The sequence below is a fragment of the Crinia signifera genome, chromosome 1 (genome assembly GCF_055691185.1).
Source record: "Crinia signifera chromosome 1, ASM5569118v1, whole genome shotgun sequence".
In the NCBI taxonomy this organism is placed as follows: Eukaryota; Metazoa; Chordata; class Amphibia; order Anura; family Myobatrachidae; genus Crinia; species Crinia signifera.
The window spans coordinates 255,291,026-255,313,297 of NC_139217.1; the positions used below are offsets into that span (position 1 = coordinate 255,291,026).

Genomic DNA, 22,272 nt, shown 5'->3' on the forward strand with positions numbered 1-22,272 from the left:
CACACCTGGTCCCACGTCCCCAGATGAATAGGGCTTACCTTATAGCTATGCCCTATATGCACATATAGGTTTCTTTCAATCTACAGTCCTGGATCCCCTGAACCCAGACAGATGAGACACTCCAAATGCTCCACACGTAAAATTTATTCAGCAATAAAGTATATCCAGATAAAAGTTCAAAGGCAAGTACTTAAATAAAAATAGTTAAAAATATTGTCCAAAAAGGGGACTCCTTTCCTCCACCTCAACTCACCCGGGTAATAGAGACGGAGTGGGTCTGCCTTACAAGATGGTAAAAAGTTGGCACAAGGATCCCTGGACAATGATGATGGTGCTCCCTCCTCACCAACGCGTTTCGGGCCGTATGGGGACCTTTTTCAAGGTATGGAAGAGAGCTAAACTCACAGGCTTTTTATACCCTGTGTGGTTATCCAATTATAAGAACATATGTAAAACTCAACCCGGAATCCAATCCGCTGTCTAAACACATAATGTTAAAAACACTCTAAGAAATTTAGAATGCAATCAAAACTCATCTACAATTTTTTTACATAGAATGCTATGTTATAAAAAATATATACAAACATCACGACCATTACATATACCGCCCTTATAGTAACAGGGTATTGGCGGTCCGGTTCAGATAAAGTCCATATCGGATTCTCATATTTCTCGAGACGCCAGCTCCCACATGGTACGTAGCGGCACTTAGATACTTCCGGGTTTCGGTCCGGAAGTGACCTCATCATTAGATCTGCTGAGCCGCAAGAGGATCTCTTGTGTGGAACGTAGCGGCACTTAGATACTTCCGGGTTCCGGTCCGGAAGTCGGAAGTGACCTCATCTAGATCCGCTGAGCCGCAAGAGGATCTTTTGTGTGGAACGCAGCTACGCAGTTAGCTTTCTATTCAATATACATCCGACCAGCTTTCTATTCCAAATACATCCGACCAAAACAACACCATCTGAGCTGCGGCTCATTCCAGTAGAATGTTTGTGTTCCATCGCTTCCGTAAACAAGGGTTACATCACCCTTGTTTACGGAAGCGATGGAACACAAACATTCTACTGGAATGAGCCGCAGCTCAGATGGTGTTGTTTTGGTCGGATGTATTTGAATAGAAAGTCCATATTTTAAATATACAAAGTATGCTCTCATAAGATGTGATCCCAATTTCCATAAAAGAGAAGATAAAATCAATGAGTAGTTGCGCAATATTTAACACCTATAATCAAACAGTTTTCAAAGGAAACATTTCAATTCGAAGTCCTTGTTAATACCTCTGGGCTCCAAAGTTTTTAATTCATAAATGGACCGCATTTCAGTTTGGGAGAGTCTCAATTCTATATTATTAACTCTCCAGTGAGGCTTAACAATTTTTATACCACAAAAAGAAGTTAACTGTAGGATCTCACAAGCAATGCCAATATTTTTATGGCATGGTGGGAGGCATTATCCTTGTGGGACGGACACCCACATGGTGCCAGCCTGGTACTATGGCGCAGGTGATGTCATCTTTGTGTGGCACGGTGATGAGCAAGAATTAGAAGAGTTCTGCAAACATCTAAACTGCAATGAATACAATATTAAACTGACATTCAATAAGAGCTTAAAACAGGTGGATTTTTTGGATGTCACATTTTATGTTGAGGATGGTCAATTACAAACTAAAAATTTTATTAAAATTACTGACTAATTCATTCATAGGGGCTGACAGCAACCACCACATAAATTGGTTGAATAGTGTTCCCAACAGTCAGTTCCAGCGGATTGGCCGGAATTGTACTAATCCTGTGGTATATGAAGAACAGGCAACAGCATAAACAACTTGAATCGGTTATTAAAAAACATTGGCCCATTTTCAACCAATGATCCCCTGCTGGAGAAATATGTTGAGCCAAACCCCAAATTTGTGTATAGGAGGGCAAAAAACCTGAAGTCAATAGTGCGATTAATGTTCCATCTCCCCTTACATATATAAAATCTAAGGGTTTTTACCGCTGTGGGACCTGCAGTATGTGTCGAGCTTGCAGGAGTCCCACATCGGTGGTGGATCATTATAAGTTGACAGTCACCGATCAGGTTTTCAGTATAGATGATTTTATCTCCTGTAACAGTAAGAATTGCATCTATCTACTGGAATCTAATGTGCTAAACAACATGTAGGGAAGACCAAGCGTATGTTAAAGGTGCGTCTGTCTGAACACGTCAGAAATATAAAAAAGGGATTGGATTCCCAAAATGTTTCTGACCATTTCAAAAAAATGCACAATTGTGACATCCTACAGTTAACTTCTTTTTGTGGTATAAAAATTGTTAAGCCTCACTGGAGAGTTAATAATATAGAATTGAGACTCTCCCAAACTGAAATGCGGTCCATTTATGAATTAAAAACTTTGGAGCCCAGAGGTATTAACAAGGACTTCGAATTGAAATGTTTCCTTTGGAAACTGTTTGATTATAGATGTTAAATATTGCGCAACTAATCATTGATTTTATCTTCTCTTTTATGGAAATTGGGATCACATCTTATGAGAGCATACTTTGTATATTTAAAATATGGACTTTCTAATCAAATACATCCGACCAAAACAACACCATCTGAGCTGCGGCTCATTCCAGTAGAATGTTTGTGTTCCATCGCTTCCGTAAACAAGGGTTACATCCGGTTTGCGTTCCACACAAAAGATCCTCTTGCGGCTCAGCGGATCTAGATGAGGTCACTTCCGACTTCCGGACCGGAACCCGGAAGTATCTAAGTGCCGCTACGTACCATGTGGGAGCTGGCGTCTCGTGAAATATGAGAATCCGATATGGACTTTATCTGAACCGGACCGCCGTTACCCTGTTACTGTAAGGGCGCTATATGTAATGGTCGTGATGTTTGTATATATCTTTTATAACATTGCATTCTATGTAAAAAAAATGTGGATGAGTTTTGATTGCACCTTCTAAATTTCTTAGAGTGTTTTTAACATTATGTGTTTAGACAGCGGATTGGATTCCGGGTCGACTTTTACATATTATCTTATAATTGGATAACCACACAGGGTATATAAAGCCTGTGAGTTTAGCTCTCCTCCATACCTTGAAAAAGGGCCTCGTACGGCCCGAAACGCGTTGAGCACTATCATCATTGTCCAGGGATCCTTGTGCCAACTTTTTACCATCTTGTAAGGCAGACCCACCTCAGTCTCTAATACCCGGGTGATATATTTAACTATTTTTATTTAAGTACTTGCCTTTGAACTTTTATCTGGATATACTTTATTGCTGAATAAATTTTACGTGTGGAGCATTTGGAGTGTCTCATCTGTCTGGGTTCGGAGGATCCAGGACTGTAGATTGAAAGAAACCTATATGTGCATATAGGGCATAGCTATAAGGTAAGCCCTATTCATCTGGGGACGTGGGACCAGGTGTGGATCTGAAAGATACCGATACATGCAAATAGGGCTGGGGAAACAGGTCAGTGACACAGATTGGGTACTGTGTATTTGCCTTTATAGCCTCCCTGTTAAGCCCTTTCTTGGTCTATAGTCAGCGACTGGATGTTTACCGATCAGGATCGAAGAATCCATTTGAACATTTATCTACAGGACAGCGCAATAGTCTTTACCTTTTTTGTGTACAAATTGTCTATTAGTGTGGTAGCCTTTGGTAGAGACTGTGCAGCAGCCCAGGGGCGCAAGTTATTTCCAAGTTTTTCTGTTATAGTGAACTGACTCAGTTTAAACATGGAACATGGAAATCTGTGGATTCTTTCCCGCCCAGATAAATGTACTAATAGCTTTATTTAGGGTCTGATTCTGTCAACATAGTAGGGAATCGGTACATCTATCAGAATGAACTTAGGTCTACAGTCATTAGGTCGACCCCACTAGGTCGACTGGCAGGAAGGTCGACCTGATTTAAGGTCGACATGGGCCAAGGTCGACATGACTTAAGGTCGAATTTGCATAAAGGTCGACATGAGGAAGGTCGACTGGTCATAAGGTCGACATGGGTTTTTCACAGTTTTTTATCCGAATGTCGACACAGTCGACATGGACACAGTTGGCAATGAGAATCGGACGCTCGCTATGCTTCAGGCACGGTGGCTCGCTTTGCTCGCCACGGCTTTAATAACCTCCTCCACGCCCTAGTGGATGGTAGGGCATGAAATACCGCCTGTCGGCACATGTCGGCTCAAAAAAAATAGTGAAAAACCACATGTCGACCTTATGACCAGTCGACCTTCCTCATGTCGACCTTTATGCAAACTCGACCTTAAGTCAAGTCGACCTTGGCCCATGTCGACCTTAAGTCAGGTCGACCTTCCTGCCAGTCGACCTAGTGGGGTCGACCTAATGACTGTAGACCTAAGTTCATTCTAATAGAAGATGACCGCTTCCCCATAGTAGGCAGCATTTGTATAGCGTACAATAATCTAGGGCAGTGGTTCCCAACCTGGGGTACTAGTACCCCTGGGGGTACTCTGCAGACCAGTTGGGGGTACTTGAAAATAATATTGGTAATGGCGGACAATGAAAAGGTCTTTTGATGGCTGAAGAAGACCCATTGCCATGGAGACAAACCATGTTGTGTCATATGCCTGACCAGCAATCCACTGGGAGCTTCCCATGCTGCCCTCAGACATCAGCAGTCATCTGCCCAGCACTGACAAAGGTGGAGGAAGCAGCGGCATTAATCCTACCGGTGTTAGCGGGAATCCTGGAGATAATACACAACCAGTGTCTAGACACAGAAGGGCATGATTCCTTGCTGTATACTACTCCTCCGCTCCTCCTTAATATAAGGACATTCATAAGGATCCGCATACCGCTAAGTACTGTCTCCATATTTCAAAATGAGAGGGGGTACTTATCAATGAAAAGCCTAATCAAGCGGTACGGGAGAGAAAAAAGGTTGGGAACCACTGTAAGAAATAATTTTTACAAGGTTATAGATTGCAAGCTCCACTGGGGCAGGGACTGATGTGAATGTTCAATTATTATCTGTAAAGCGCTGCGGAATATGTGCGCTATATAAGTAACTGTTAATAAATAATAAATAATAATACATTATGGCAATTTGCTATAGGTGGGAGTGAGTATTTCCTACAGGATATGTTATAGCAATTTGTTATAGGCTGAAGTATTTCTTCCTTTTTGCAGGACATATGTTTACATGAAAAAATGTACATTAGTGATGACCTTTGGAATATAATGGTTAGCAACCAGACTTTTTGTTTTTACTATGCCATGCGATGTTTGTAATGATTGACGCTAATACATAATTATGTTCTATATGTGTTTTCCTGATGTGTGGTGATGCAGTACTACTACTTACAGAGAGAAATGCAAACCAGCTATGCCATCAGTGTTGAAGGTTAAACAGTCTTAGCAAACCAACTGATAATGTCATTCTCAGTGGCCTTGGTAACATCTAGCTTCATACACTCTAAACAAAAGTGTGGGAATCTAAGAAGCACGGTTACTATCTCAGTTAGACTTCCCTTATAAAAAAAAGAAAGGAAAATCTGAGGGGAGATGTATCAAAGCTTGGAAAAAAAGAAAATAGAGAGAAATAAAGTACCAATATCTCCTAATTGCCATATTTGGTGCTGAGTTTGAAAAATGACTGTTATGAGCTGGTATAACAATGTACACATATAAAGAAATCACATCAAACTCCCATGACTGACTTGTGAATGAATGTCTCTCATCCAGCTCCGTGTGTGAAGTGCAGTGGGAAGCTGAGTTTTTCAGTCTTCAAGACAACAACAACAAGTTGGTAGCTGCTTTGCGGGAAGCAAATTCCAATGTGGAGAAGTGGAAGAAGCAGCTAGCTGGATATCAGGAGGAGGCAGAGAGGTTACGACAAAGGGTACGGTAGTCATGTGGTATTCACAGTGTATATGTTCTGACTGACATTTCCAGACCACATCATCCCCACCGGGGCCTAAAATGTTTGGGGGTTTTAATTGATGCAATTAAGTAATGTTAAATATTTTTCTTCTTCGTTAAAAGATGATTTAAAAAATATTTTGACAAATCCCTATAGAGCATACATTGAAGCTACTATTAGCAGGAAATATAAGTAAAGCACCAGCAAGATACACAGTAGAAATGATATGCTTTGTAAATGTAGAATAAACTCCTTTGATAACAAGAAGAGTATTTGTAACAACTTTTTACGTGTGTAACATGATGTAAAATTATTCATTTTAGAAATGTCTAAAGGAAATAATCAAAAACAAGCCCAATTCCCATTGCTCGCCACGTTAAGTGCTTCTATTTTCTACTACTTAGCAACTTTGGCAGAGTCACTGCACATTAAGCACAAGGGTATGTAGTCATTATTTTGACAGCTAAAAGGTTGACGCTATAATATTGACTATAGTGGACATGGATGAAATGTGCTACAGTCAAAAATGATGCCATGTGAGATGTTGACTTAAGAAATTAAAACATATTCAGAATCTCAACAATGGACATTTTAGGGTTAGGACTAGGCAAAAAATTGGAAATTTACATTATATACCTGACATTTTAACATTAATAATTGGAATCATCTGTATATAAGTCTAGTGTCCGTTTGTGTGTCTCTGAAACACTGCCAACTGTTGGCAGCATGTGAAACTACATCTCTTTCTCACATATGCACAAACACAGAGGCAATCACAAGGTAGCAAACTAGCTTTCGAAGCATTTGCTTTGAGCAGGCTTACTAGTATAGCACTATTTTGCCTATTGACATTTTTTCCTGTCAACAATGGCATTTAGGTAATGAATGTCTACATGACATACTGATTCTACACACAAGCAGTATTACCTAGAAAATGCTTCCTGTACATTTACAGTCATTTTATTTTCTTTATATTAGTTTGTACCCGGTTTTGGTGGAACCTGCGTGAGCATAGCACTTTCTATTGCCCATATGTTACTGGCTCCTGATGATAAAGGATTATGGCCCTTATTCAGATCTGATCGCAGTACAAATTTGTTTGGAAAATGGACAAAACCATGTGCACTGCAGGTGGGGCAGATGTAACATGTGAAGAGAGAGTTAGATTTGGGTCAGGTGTGTTGAAACTGAAATCTAAATTGCAGTGGAAAAATAAAGCAGCCAGTATTTACCCTGCACAGAGACAAAATAACTCACCCAAATCTAACTCTCTCTGCACATGTTACATCTGCCCCACCTGCAGTGCACATGGTTTTGCCCATTTTTCAAACAAATTTGTACTGCGATCAGATCTGAATAAAGGCCTATGTATATAGTAGTGGTCAGGGAGGTTTATGGCAGTATCCAGGCAGCTGACAGCCAATAGCGCGAACCCAAAAGCTCGACATCCATAAGATCGTTATTGACAAAAGAGTGACACAAGCTCTGTGACAATGGAATATATATGAAAAGATCAACATGCGTTTTCCACGGACTCTGTGTGGGAACAGTAAAGTGTGCCATTTCCAGAGGCAGGGAGGCGAGGCACCTCGCTCAATGCATGGTGTAATGTGAGCCATACACTGGGGTTCTATGTGCTCAGATGTCGACATTGACACCTACAGTAAAAAGGTGAAAACCCCAAATCTACCTTTTTTTCATGTGTTGACATTTAGTCAAAGAGGGCCTTGTGCATGTTGCCTTTCTGCTGTTGGCCTAAAGACTGTTAATCTAGACATGGGCTGTGAGCTACAGTATACCATACCTGTTTATGGCAACATGATCCTCTGAAAACAGTCCTGCAAACACACTCAGTTTCCCCTAAAATGGTTTCCTAGAACACAATTTAGAAAAGTCCTTACAAGACTTGTATTCAGTAGAAACAGGTGTACATTTAATAAGATCAATCGGATTCTACTTCTTATTTATTTAGCTCCTTCTAGAAGATAATAGATAGAATGTGATTGGTTGCTATGGGCAACATCCCATCTTGAAAATAACTCTTATCGTAAATTTACCCCTGAGAAACACCACTTGGAGATCCTCAAGGTTTCTAAGAAGAGGGATAACAGGCACCTTAACACCTACCCTCCAACATGACCCATTCCATTAGGTACAAAATGCTCTGTTGCTGGACTTCCTTGCCAGTGGCAGTTGCAGATTTGAGCCTGCAGCACAGTCCAATATTCAAAAAGGGGAGCCACACCTACTGCCACCACAAACATCACTGTCCTGGACTCACTGGCAGTTGATGTGACCCCCCTCTGTAACTGCCACTGACAGGGAAGTCCAGGAACAGAGCATTTTGTACCTAATGGAATGGATCATGTTGGAGAGTATGCTTAACATTGTTAGACATTGACAGAGAATAGTAATAAGAGGAGACTAATTGGGTCTACACAAGCAATTTAGGGGCATTTTCTAAGCGATCTCACTAGGTTGCTTAGAAAATGCCCCAACATCGCTCCGTGTGTAGTGGTCATAGCGATAGCGATGACTGGCCCCGCACATCGATATCGCCGGGCTATTAATATCCAGCACTCTGGATAAATCTAGTTAATTGCTTGGGTTGCAGGGGACACTGTTCTCACCGGAGAACACTGGCCCTGACAGATCGCTCAACACACTGCGCTGGTACATCGCTGTGTGCTGAGCAATCTTGCTGAGCATTATGAGTGTTCTAGCATCACTCAGAGTGTGTAGGCCCCATAAGGACAAGGTTTCCCACACTTGTTATTTCACTTCACTTTCAGGGTTCACTACCAGAGATTTGTAATATCTAGGGATTGAAAGATGCCCAATCGTAGGATTCCCAGGAACCCGGGATTGGCTTCCATAATAAAAAAACCTGCCCCGGCCACCCGCATATTTACTTACATGTGCGGTGTGGCCGGGAGGTGAAGGCAGGAGCCGGGCAGGCGATGAAGGCAGGAGCTGGGCAGGCATTGAAGGGAGGAGCCGGCCAGGTGGGTGGGTGGACGGTGAACCCGGGAGCTGAACAGTTGGTAAAGGCAGGAGCCGGCTGGTTGGTGGGCGATGCAGCCAGGGTGGGCTGAATGATGAGACAGAGACGGTAGCACAGCACGCCCAGGATGAGGTGGGCTATGTGGCCTGAGCAGCGTGACCTCTGACCTCGTCACACTGCGCAGAGCCACACTGCCGGGGATGGGAGAAGCCAGGCAACGTCTGAGCAACCACTCAGACTCTGCCCGGCATGCGCATGTGCAGTCTAATCCCGAAATCCCGGGATTGGAAACTCCAATCCCGGAATTGAAATCCCAGCGTTTTAGGGGCCAAATCTCAGTATCAGGCAATTTGAGCTAAGGTGACACAAGTAAATAATTTCTTTCCTACCAGGGTAATAATATAATGATTATCAATACTGATGCATGGCGATAAGTTCTCTTTAAAATTGTAATATATAACTAAAGCTTCACTAGTATATTGTGTATTTTCCCTTTAAAATTTATTTAGAACCATATAATGCTAAATGTGTATGCTCCTGTGTGGGCGTTGGAAAGTATAATCTGTGCTTATGACAAGTGGACATATGTTGGTCAGACTGACAGCATAGATAAAGGAGAAATACATTTATGTGCACTGACTCAGGCAAGAAAAAAACACTTAGCAGTGGAGTAGTGCAGTACTGCAATCAAGCTTTCTTTCATATACTGTCTATACTGTAAAATGTTTACAGTGTTACTGCCGCTGTATTACCAGGTAGAAATTGCTCTTATGTTGGAAACCTAACAGTATGTCCAACTGTAAGTGGCTTAAAATCTTTTAAAAAGAAATTATCTACAAGTAGGATGTTATTTGTTGAAGAAATAAGTGGAATTTAAAAAAAAGTTTAACAAACATTTTTTACAGGAAATATTACAAAGTGCAAGTTTGTAGCTTGCCCGGGTTAGAACAATATTGTAGTGATTGTATAATTACATAGCCTTTCCCAACAAAGTCACTGACTAGCACTAGATGGAGGGTGACAGGGTGCCGACTCTATGACCATGTCAACCTATATTTGGCCTGCAGACTTTCACCTTATCCACCACACCTGTCATTGTAGACTATCTCACCCTGTCACCCTCCACACCTGTCCCTGCAGACTCTTTTACCCTGTCAGCCACCACACCTGTCCCTGTAACCATTTACCATCATATCTGCCCCCAGCAGGCACAAGCACCCAGTTATTATATATTTTTTCCCATGGGGAAAATGTGTGTGGATTTTTAACTGTGGGGGCCAATGTGTATAATTTTTTTTTCTATACTGGGGACATTGTGTGTTTTTTTTGCATAGGCCAATGTGTGTGTGTGTGTCTGTGTGTGTGTGTGTGTGTGTGTGTGTGTGTGTGTGTGTGTGTGTATATTTTTTTGCTCCCTTTGGGCTAATTTATTTATTTTTGTTCTTGTCAGGGTCCTCAGTATAGTAAAAAGATTAGAGCTTTCCACCAAAGTAATAAAAAAAATTAGAGCTTTTCCTGTGAGACCATGCCGCTTGTTACGAAGTCAGCCCACTTGCCCAGGAGGAGAATCCCCTCCCCCATTCCTTCCCCTATTGTCTCTATTAGAGTCGCTGAGTGGGAGGGAACTGAAGACATGCTATTGCAGGGAGAGGGTGGAGGGCCCTGCTTACATTCTTAAAGATGCTTTTTTAGTAAATTCACTGTCTACCTAATTACTACTTTACTTTTAAAATAGTAAAGTAATACCATAAATATACGGTAAACTGAAAAATGTAAATACTTAAAAAAAGGGTAGTGTGTCCCAACACGCCTTCATGGCAATTTGAAAAATACAGTAAAGCCCATACACACTAGAGGATATTTTAAAAGATATTGTTCAAAAGGGCCTTCTGAGCAATATCTTTTAATATATATTGTCTAGTGTGTACACTCAATATCATTAAGGATTCACGCTCCCGTGCATCGTTAATGACCCCTTCCATCTAATGAAGTCGTGGGTCGATTTTGGCTATATAGCAAACGACCTGCATGTTCAGTGGGTCCCGAAACATCACTGAACGATATAGTTTTCCAATATCATTCAGTGTTTATGCTCAATTCAACCACTCGCGTCGGATATCATTAATGACATCGGCCATGGCCACGATTGTGTAGTGTGTATGGGCTTTAGAGCTCTTCCTGTATGCACGACACAAGTGTACAGTCCACATAGCAAACACTGCAGCATGCAGTTCCCTCCCTCCTAACTCAAATAAGACCATTGGGATTATATATTTTACTTACGAATTCAGCCAGTGTAGTCCTTTTTATATTGCAGTCACATTTGTACTCAGAGCTGATTTATCACTACCTTCCAGGTTGCAGAGTTGGAATCTCAGTCCGCCACAGTCACTGCCACAGACCAGGAGAATGACCTCTCTGAGAGATTGCTGGATCTGGAGATCCTGCTTAAAAGCAAAGAAGAGGTAACTGGGTTCGCAGGAGTGGTAGATCCAAATAACTTTGTATGACTTTTTGGTAAAAAAAAAAAATATTTTATATGTTCTTTAATAAAAAACAATAATGCAGAAATGTAATCATATTTATTGTTTTCTTGTTTTAACAAACGTATGTCTTTACATGTTATTTGTACAAAACCTGACCTTCAAAGGTTAGCTTATTTGGATGCCTGACATTCAGATGCCAGAGACTATACTCATTGTCTTGCTCTCACTGGATTAACTCAAGGATAGCTATGTTATAGGTCTCCCAATCTTTTGCCCAATCAGATCTCACTGACTGATCACACCAACATCTTTGTGCTCCTTGATCTGTAGCGTGTGCCCTGATAGCAATAGAGGTGGCGATTTGATCACAGAATGTTACCGTACCCTACTACACTTCTGGAAATCAAGCCAGCCATCTTAGGATATTTCCAAATAAATACATGGAAAAGGTCAACAGGCTTAAACTTCCCAAAACAGGCAAAGGTTACTTGTCATCTGAGCGTCATAGTAAAAGAGTTCTACTACTCTACACAACCTACCATGTGTGAGGACCAATCAGAGTCCTCCCCTGACCAACATTTCACTGATTGACTTCTTACCACAATTACTGATCAACGGCCTCTGGTGCTGAATGCACATATTCCTCACGAAAAGATATTGTAGGGGATGCAGCCTAATCCCTTGCTCACCTACTTAGAGACATTGATAAATTTACTCTAGATAAAGAATGAACCAGCAGAATACAGAGGCCTTAGACTTCTACATCTCAGGAGAACTTAAACACTCCACTACCCTTTCCAGTGGCACTGGTTGTCCATATTACTAAGAATTATTGGGGTCAATTTACTAAGATGGGAGTTCTATTGAAGATGGGATGTTGCCCATAGCAACCAATCAGATTCTACTTCTTATTTATTTAACATATTCTAGAAGATAATAAATAGAATCTTATTGGTTGCTATGGACACCAATACCTGGAGTAGATGTTATAGATCATCAATTGCCCTCATCAGTGCTGTCAAAGTTAATTTATTACTCTTATTTCAAAGTCTTATGTGACAGTTCCCCCATATATTTTCAAATTTCTTTAACAAACCACCTCACAATTTATTTAGTACAAAAAACATTCTCGGGTGAGACAACAACTATTACAGTGGTCCACACAGGGGGCCAGATGCACTAAGCTTCAAAAGTGATAAAATGGAGAGTGATAAACAACCAGCCAATCAGCTTCTACCTGCCACATCACAGGCTGTGTTTGAAAAATGTCATGCAGGAGCTTATTGGTGTGTTATTTATCACTCTCCCTTTTATCACATTTGAAGCTTAATGCATCTGGCCCAGGGGGAGGTCAAGGTGTACCGAATTTGAAACTTTACTACATGGCAGCCAGGTTAATTGAGTGTGTCTTGTGGCTGAATACCAGAAATCAGCAATTGAGGCAATAACATTAGGGACAGAGGGGCAGATTTATTAAGCCTGGTGAAGTGAAAAAGTGTCCAGTGATAATGCACCAGCCAATCAGGTCCTAACTGCCATTTTCAGCCCCATCTGTAACTTGGCAGTTAGGGTCTGATTAGCTGGTGCCCTTTATCACTTCACCAGGCATAATAAATCATCCCCCTATTCTAAGGCTCAGCTGGTCAGTGTGTTCTAGTTCCTGTGCATGCCATCCTATCATTTTGCATGCTTTACATTTACATACCTGGGATTTTGATAACCATCGTTTTCAACTTGTCCCCTTACCTAGCCCTAAACGATCTTAACCGTCATCATGGGTTTACCACATTTGGGGATGTTAAGTCTAATGACTCTATTCCAAGTAAATGTTTGCTCTATCTCTTCAGATTCAGCATTTTCATTCTTTAGTTAAAAATAGATTGACAGATTGACCTCTCACTGCATGTGAATAGTTATAATTGGCCCTGGCTGAATGTTCATGTTGAATATCTAAGTGTTAGTCTGTTGTATTTCTTAGGAAATACTTCATTTGAAAGGACAGAGACCCGAACTCTCAGAGCTGGAGAGTGAGAGGGATGATCTGCTGCAGAAACTTCAGGTAACAAAGTCTGAAAACTATCATATACAGTAGGTTAGGAACTCTTATACAATGTGTTGTTTTGGGAACTTTCTATCACTCTGTTCTAACACTGCTAACGCCAAAGTCACATACAGGTTAGAGGTAAATATAGCTGGCAAATGCACCGCAATGAAATGTGTAGTAGTACAAATAATCCTGGTGATTGGAATGACTGCAGCATAACAAATGGTTTATAAAAAGTTATATCTCATTACTTAATGCTTTATTCCAATATCCTCCTTTCTTCCTGCAAATATGAGAAACATAGGGGCTCAAATTTGCAAACCGATATTAGAATATAACAGGACCATATTTTGGACATGTCATTTGCCCATTCATAAGCACACATGAAATTGGAATTGTATAGGTAACTGTAGAAGTTTAGGCTTTATTTTGCTATATCTTCTTATCTTCCTTTCCCACAAAGTGTCACTCTCTCTGTCTCTTCTCCATCGCCACCAACCCTCTGTATTGTCCTCTTTTTGGTTTAAACCCTCATTAAAACCAGCCCCCATTTAGGTGTGTAAGTAAAGAACTTAACTTAAATTCAAAGACACATAATTGCCAGGTAAAAAGACCAGCTTTTATTTGTTTAGAAACAGTGAATCGAATGGTGAAGGCCAGGGGTGGCCAAACCGGTCCTCAAGATCTACCAACCGTTCACGTTTCCTACATCTCTTAGCTGATGCACAGCTGTAGTCATTACTAATGCTGCTTTCAGACCGCAAAACTGGCTTTAACCAGGTATTTTGAAACGTTTCTAAAAACGGGTCTGCCAGGTAAAACCCCTTTCACACCGCATCTCTTAAACGGGATATTACAGTTTAAGTGCCGTTTTTTTTACACTGGCAGACCCGTTTTTGGAAACTTTCCAAAAACAGGATCAAAGCCAGTGCGGTCTTCAGCACCCCCCCCCCCCGTAACACGCTGTGTGGCAGCGTGTTACAGTTAACCCCCCCCCAATGTGTTTAAGAAAGCCCCCACGTGCAGCCAGTACCTCATGCCTTGCGGATCACCCCCCCAATGTGTTTAAGAAAACCCCCGTGCCTCGTGCCTTACGATCCCGGCTGTCAGCTCCTGCTCCTGTCGGCTCCTGCTCCTGTCGACTCCTGCTGCTTATAAAAAAAGTGACTTTCGGAAAATTGCTGCCCCCATACCAAAGACAGTTTTTTTCAAACAGTCTTTCCTATGGGGCAGCCATTTTCCGAAAGTCACTTTTTTTTTTTTATAAGCAGCAGGAACCGACAGGAGCAGGAGCCGCCAGCCGGCGGGATCGTAAGGCACGAGGCACGGGGGTTTTCTTAAACACATTGGGGGGGGGGGGGCACAGCAGTGAGCACTATTGGTCCCCAGTGCCTGCATATTTAACGAGCTGACCATTCATTACATATGCGCATATGTAATGAGCGGCTAATTACAAATGTACATATGTAATTATCAGCTAATTACATATGCGCATATGGAATTAACGGCCGGCTCATTAAATATGCAGGCACTGGGAACCAATAGTGCTCACTGCTGCCTGGGTACCGTTTCAGACCCGTTCAGACCGCAAAAAAAACGGGTCTGAAACGTTTTGGACCCTGCTTTTTTACCGTTTTAAAATACCGGTTATTTTAAAATGGTAAATGCACTCTGGACCTTTCAGACCGCATATAATACCGTTTTGAAACGGTAAAGAAACGGTAATATACCGTTTAATTTGTGCGGTCTGAAAGGGGCATAACTGTCACATTTTTCCAACATGCTTCTTTCATTCTTAGTAGATGGTAGTGAACCCCCCTTGCAATCCCTGATAGATCCTCCACAGTCCAGTGCTGATGCACTGTGCCTCACCTCCTGGCTGGCTCCAGCAGACAAGTGAGATCTTACTATTATTGCAATAGTACAGCCCAGAGCCACCAGCTGGTGCAGCTATTACAGTGGCTGTCAATGGGGTAATGTAAATGGGGTAATGACACCCGCAGCTGTGGAAATCAATGGCTGCAAGTGTCGGAATGGTCAGTGCCATTTGCCGTTCATACATTGCCCTGGACATCAGCACGCTTAAACATAGCATTGAACACACATTGGCACATTAATCAGTATCAGTGCAGGTAATGTGCTTTGATACCTCTTCATACCCAAAACGGAGGATAATGCATCTATCTATTCCTTAACTAAATTTAAACACTAACACCCCCCCCCCTCCCAATTTTGCTCCTCACCCTCAGTGCTAATGGCTTGTAAGCACTCTGGGAGTTTCTTTGTAGTGCTCAACCTCTACCGGTTGGGACAGTGCATGGAATTCGGACAATTAAGATGAATGTTGCATGTTTGCACTAAGCAACACACATGGGCCCTTATTCAGATCTGATTGCAGTACAAATTTGTTTGGAAAATGGGCAAAACCATGTGCACTGCAGGTGGGGCAGATGTAACATGTGCAGAGAGAGTTAAATTTGGGTGGGGTGTGTTAAAACTGAAATCTAAATTGCAGTGTAAAAATAATGCAGCCAGTATTTACCCTGCACAGAAACAAAATAACTCGCACAAATCTAACTCTCTCATCACATGTTACATCTGCCCCACCTGCATTGCACGTGGTTTTGCCCATTTTCCAAACAAATTTGTACTGCGATCAGATCTGAATAAAGGCCATGGTTTGGTAGAATGCCCAACTTTGATTTAGCTGAAAGGATAATGTGACAGGTTCCGCACAGGAACTTTTAGTTGAGTTATTCAGTGCTAAAAGTGCTAATTACTCCTAGCTTCCAGCCAACGAGAGTTCAATAGGAAGAACAACCTTTTGTACCCTGATACCAATTGAAACCTAAAAGAGGATACCAATGTGTCTAGACCTGGGTTCACCAACCCGTCGCTCGCGAACGACGAGTAGCTCGCCGTGGTATTTGCGGTAGCTCGCTTGGCGGCTGCCGGGAGGTCAGTTTGCAGCAGTTCACTCCGTGGCGAGAGGTCACTGCAGCGAGCACATGCATCAGAGCCCTGTATTGAGCATGCTGTAGACTGCACACGCCCTTCACCCCACTGTGGCTGCTGCTTGACCCTGCTGTGGCCGCCGCTTCACCCCGCTGTGCTGCCACTTCACCCCTCTGTGGCCGCTGCTTCACCCCACTGTCGCCGCCATGGAAGTGCCCATCCCTGGACCGCGGAGCAGCTACCTGGGCCTGCTACACTACCTCCTCTCCCTGGCAGCAGGGCCAGTACAGTGTGTGTGCATAATGTATAAAGGGCATTATTTGGTCATTAGGCAGATTTATTTTTTATTTTTTTATTTTAGTAGCCCTTCAGCTGGCTTAATTTACCGTGAGTAGCTCACGCCCCAAAAAAGGTTGGAGACCACTGGTCTAGACTATAGCAGGGGTGGGCAACCCGTGGCTCTTGAGCCACATGCATCTCTTTTGTTCATGAGATGCGGGCCAGCTTCCACTCATGCAGCAATGGCGCTTGTTTTCTCTGATTGTGAACATTTTGTCAGAAGAGCAAGCGGCACTGCCGCAGGTGCGGGGGCCAGCATAAACGGAGTAGTGCAGAATAACTGTGGGCTCTGTTAACAGTGGCTGTCAGCTCTTACAGCTACCCCCTGCCACACTGACAGCCGCTGAGCTATCTGTTGACAGCGGCTGTCAGCTCATCTATCTGCCCCCCATAGCACTAACACACCATGGATTTCTCTGGTGAGACAGAAAGGCTGGATTTGGCTTAACCACCATGGCAAACCAACCATTTTGCTTGTATGAAATTCTCAAAGGAGATGCCAGGGAGGACCATTTTATTGGCCATGTTTATTTCAGCTCCTCAGTGGTGTGTTTGTGTGCTGCACCAGGGCTGCCACCAAGGATTTTAGGGCCCGGGACTGATTTCTAGTCCAGGACCTGAGGCCCCCCCCCCCTGACTTACCACTGGCTCCCCCAATCCCCCCTCCGCTGTGTTGCCTGTGCTGCTCAGTGGCTGAACAAGCCCTGCTCCCAGACATCAGATTCAGGATGCTGGCGGCCAAGTAATATGCGGCACCGGGTGGTGAGCCAATCAGAGCTTGCATACCGGTAGCTGCTCTGGTTGGCTCACCACCCGGTGCTGCATATTAATTCGCTGCCATTGTCCTGATTTCAAGAAGCACAGTGGAGGTGGGTGTGGTGGGCAAAATGAGTGGCCTGGGCCCTCCTCTCTCTCTCAGAGAGGCCAGGCCTGGGACAGCTGTACCCTCACCACCCCCCTAATGGCGGCTCTGTGTTTCACACTATTGGTCCAGCTTCTTTCCTAGACTTGTAAGGTATTTTAGTCACTTGTGCAGGGGACTGATTCAGCTGTAGACTTGAGTGCTGCAAGAATACTATAGTAATGTTTCATTTGTCATTTTGTAGAGTTTAAATAAATTTCTAAGATTAAAATTAATGTGTGACAAGGTGTTAAATATATTAAATGGCATGTTGGTTTAAAATAAAGCTGATAAAAAGCATAAATGTGCTGCTAGTTTGAACCTGAGGTATTACAAGATGGTTTTATATAGCATAAATTTGCTGCTTGTAGCTAAACCACAACCCATTTAAAACTGGTCTCTGATTGGTTGGCCACACCTGGACCATAGGTTCAGAAAAAAGCTAGATTATGGAATTTGGTGTGGTTGTATATGGGAATACTTGCCTACTGTCTCACAAGTGCTGGGAGACACCCATTTGTTCAGGGCAGTACCCCTCACCCATTGAAGAGTCAGCAAGTGTCCCGTCACCTAGTAGGCAGGATGACATTTTAAGTAGAATTGCGGGTCAGGAGTCGGCAGGGAGAAGACGGGGCTTAAAGATTCCACTGAGAGCCCGGCCCCATCCCCGATGGTGCAAGCAGCATCTTCTCTTCGGGCTACTCTCGGAGAGGAGGCACTAAAGGTAGGCATCGATGGACAAAGGTCTGCTTATGCTTGTTTTACATACTGTGCAAAATAAATATTACCGTTAATGCCAAACATACCATATTTTTGGATTCCGTGCATACATTATAAGCACATATCTTTCCAGAACATTAAAGTCTGGTACATATATAGGTTTTAGCTGTGCTGCAGTAACATATGCATTTTTTATGTCATGTGTTGTGCACCTCACTAATTTCTCATAGTGATTTTGCAGCACACCCTATTTCAAACATAATTTTGCAATAAAGCCATGTTAATTTGCCAACATTCCCTGTGCACTGATTCATGCTGTTAATTTTACAGCGTTCTTATTTGTCCATGTTGATTACACTGTATATAATAGTCTGCAGTTGTATTTTCTACAGTGAGCTTTGGCGGCTAGTCTTCTCTCTGATGATAAAAGATGTAGTTCCTCCACAGACAGTACTCTGGTGAGAGGGGTGGGGGGTTGGGAGAATCGGCACAAAATGTTTCTGTCAGTTGGGTTAAATGTGCAGAGAGATTTAGATATGGGAGGGGTGTGTCCTAACCTGAGTGTGAGTTAAGTAAAAATAAAGTCAGGGTTGCCTACTTTTAAAGAGGAGAGCCCAGAGAGGAGACTTTAAAAGTAGGCAACCCTGTCAGCAGCACAGCAGCACTTCGGGTGGCGGGGCCTGATGTAGATGTCATCAAGCTCCGCCCCCAGTATGGCATATGCCACAATTTGCTGGTCTTTTGGCAGTGGGCAAGGCTAAATGACCCGGTTTGCATCGTCAGCCCCCCCTGAAAAGCTGCAAATCACAGTAATTTACTGCTGCGGCCAGGGAGATTCCGGAGGTGCCGCCATTATCCGGGAGGGTTGGACACCTTTCCAGGGTGGCCGGGAGGGGGACCCGATTTTAGGTAACCCTGAATAAAGCAGAAGCAAACACTGTTTATTGTGACAATTGTAAAAAAAATCTTTATAGTGGCACAGCAGTTAGCATTGGTGCGGTCACAGTAATTGTGGGGTTTCACAGCGTTTGTGTAGTTTTTCTCCAGGTGCTCTGGTTACCACCCACACTCTTGATACACCATACTGTAGATTAGATGGATACTAACAAAATTACCTGTGTGTCTGTGGGTGGTAGAGAATCTACAGGGCTGTAAGCAGAGGGGTGTGATCGATGTTTCTGCCCCACAGCCCTTGAATCCAGCTAATGGTGTGCATGTAATGATATCCTGTGTCCATTAGCGCTGTTGCAGGGCAGTCAGAGCTGCACCTTGCACAACCTTTTGAGGCTTCATGAGGAGGCACTGTGCAGTGCTGCACTTCCTGATTCTGGATGCCCCGCCCCCTCTGTGCAACATTATGAACTCAGAGGAGGAGGCCAGCACACTGCCTTTCTGTTAGGCCACTAGGAATATGTTTTGCGAGGCCCAAACTGATTTAAGTGATTGAGGAGTCTATGTACTAAGCCATGGGGAAATAGCCGATGGAGATAAATTACCAGCAAATCAGCTCCCAACTGTCATTGGCAAGGCAGTTATGGGCTGATTGTTTGGTACTTTATCTCTTTTCAAGGCTAAATACATAGGGACAGATGTATCAAGCTTCATAAAGTAATAAAGTGGATAAACAACCAGCCAATCAGCTCCTACCTGTCATTTTTCAAACCCAGACTGTAACATAGCAGTTGGAAGCATACTTGCCTACTTTTGAAAACTAGTTTCAGGGACATTATAGATGGTAGCAGAATTTTGCACAGCGCCCCATTGAGGGGGCGTTTCATGCTCCACTTAAAGGGCATGTCTAGTTCCATATATGGAGAGATTGTGAAAAGAGATTGTGAACGTGGCACCTAGAAGCATTGGTATGTACTGCTACATCTGAGAGGAATCTTGTAAAATGACTTATACACAAATGACTTATACACTAAGCAGTTAGTAACAGCTACTATACTTGGTAAAGTGCTGGGAAATGGTGCTGATGATTCAATGTAACTGTATCTGTCTCTCATTCCTTTTTCCCCAAAAAATGTAACAGGGTAATGTGGGCTAGGTGACATGAGGGAGATTGCTAGACTAATGAGGGAGAGGGGGAAATTGCAGCTATTTCAGGGAGTCTCCTGCAGAATGCAGGAGGGTGGGCAACTGTGAATTGGGAGCTGATCACGGGGGACTTTACAATAAAAATTATCTTATGGAAAGTACATTTTTGGCCAAAACAGGTTGAGGAACCTAATTCCTGATGATGTCATATTTAATAAGATGTTCAGGAACTGAGTTCCTGTTAGTTCCTGCTGAAAAATAGCACTGGGCTGTATAATAAAAAAATAATATAATAATTGTTGCAACTATACATGCCCAATTTCCTGTGCACACATGCTGCCATAGAATAGCATTCAAACTGGCTGCCATGGAAAGAGCAGCCCGTACAAGGGCTTCTCCAGCAATAAGATCTATAGAGCAACAGTTGTTCTTCATATAAAATATATGCTTTCATATACTGTTGGGGATTTCAGACACATTTATTTGCCTTTGATTTATACACATTTATATACAACTGTGTCTGAAAATGTGGATGTGTGTAGTGACTTTCTGATACGTGCGGGTCTACTTCGCAGTGGATTCTCTTTGTCTGTGTGCTCCAGGTTGCCATGGAAATTCTTTGCCCTGATGCTTTGTTGAAAGATGCAGAGCTGGCTCCCTGTTATTCTAGCATGTTGGGAGGGAAAAGTCAGTAGATGGGGGGGAGCAGTTTGCCCACACTCTCTATGCAGCAAGCTGGGCCTGAGATACAATCTTTCTATAGAGCAGTAGAACTCGTAGGACCTTGAAGTATGTTTCGTCTGTGTATGTAGGTCTATAATTATGTATGTGTCTATACATTCAAAATCTATAGACACTTACATGAAGGTATTCAGCTTCCTGTCTGACAGACTTTTACATTTCTTTATGTCTGTTACATAAAAGAATTCATGGAACTGTCATTCTGCTGGCACATGCCTAGTGTCACCACTGCCTCTAGTGAATATGTTCGGTGTTTCCACCTACTGAGTGCAATGCACTGTCCTGTACATAGGACCTTATTCAGGTCTGTTCGCTCGCATGCCAATTCGCTGATTGCGGCCACCACTCCCCCCACCCCCTGGAGCGACTCGGGACCGCTGCATCTCCCCCTTCCCTCCATGGAGCGACGCGGCGACCCGCATCAACCGGCAAGCCCCCCCCATGAACATCACGCATCGTGCGCCGCATCGCTGGACCCAGCAAGCCCCCCCCCACCAGGGAAGCGTCGCGGCGGCCAGCATCCCCCGTGGAGCAACACAGCGTCCCAGGGCGACCCCCCTGTGGAACGGGTGAGTAATTGAGCTCTGGGGTGCCGCCCCCCCTGCCCCTCCTGGGGCGCTCCGGTGCCTAGGCACCGGCCCTGCTTGCAAATCAACCAGAATAACCCCCAGAGGGACATAGGGATCAGCTGACTGTAGTGGGGTTTCTGTCTTTATGGAAACACTGTAAAGGAAAGACTATGACAGCATAAAATATGGTGGTTTCTGTGAGAAAATATATATCAGGTCAGATGCACTGAAATGGAGATTTATAAACAACCAACCAATCAGCTCCTGCCTGAGATTTTTCAAACACATTCTGTGACATGGCAGATAGGAGCTGATTGGCTGGCTGTTTATCACTCTCCATTTTATCACTTTTGACATGCATCTGGCCCTATATACGAAAGTGCATCTGGCCCTAAATAAGAAAAAAAAGAGGCTTTTAAGTTAATAAAATGACACATTTCATCATTAAGAAGTTAATTCTTGAAATCATAAAAATGGCCCTGTTGGAAAATAATGTCAATAGTTATTAAAAACAGCAGCATTATATATTTATTTTCTGGGCCCCAGACATCGATCTAGGTCCTACCCTGAAAGAAAAGTTCTGTTTA

General features: G+C 43.0%; 1 protein-coding gene across 2 annotated transcripts in view; it reads left to right on the forward strand.

Moving 5' to 3' along the window:
- HOMER3 (homer scaffold protein 3) overlaps nucleotides 1-22,272 on the forward strand; it is a 107,237-nt gene that overhangs the window by 76,710 nt on the left and 8,255 nt on the right. For both annotated transcript variants that reach the window (XM_083180545.1, XM_083180537.1), the window contains 3 exons: nucleotides 5,712-5,868; nucleotides 11,251-11,358; nucleotides 13,358-13,438. In XM_083180545.1, coding sequence (XP_083036671.1) covers nucleotides 5,712-5,868; nucleotides 11,251-11,358; nucleotides 13,358-13,438 — 346 coding nt within the window. The remainder of the gene's footprint in view (nucleotides 1-5,711; nucleotides 5,869-11,250; nucleotides 11,359-13,357; nucleotides 13,439-22,272) is intronic.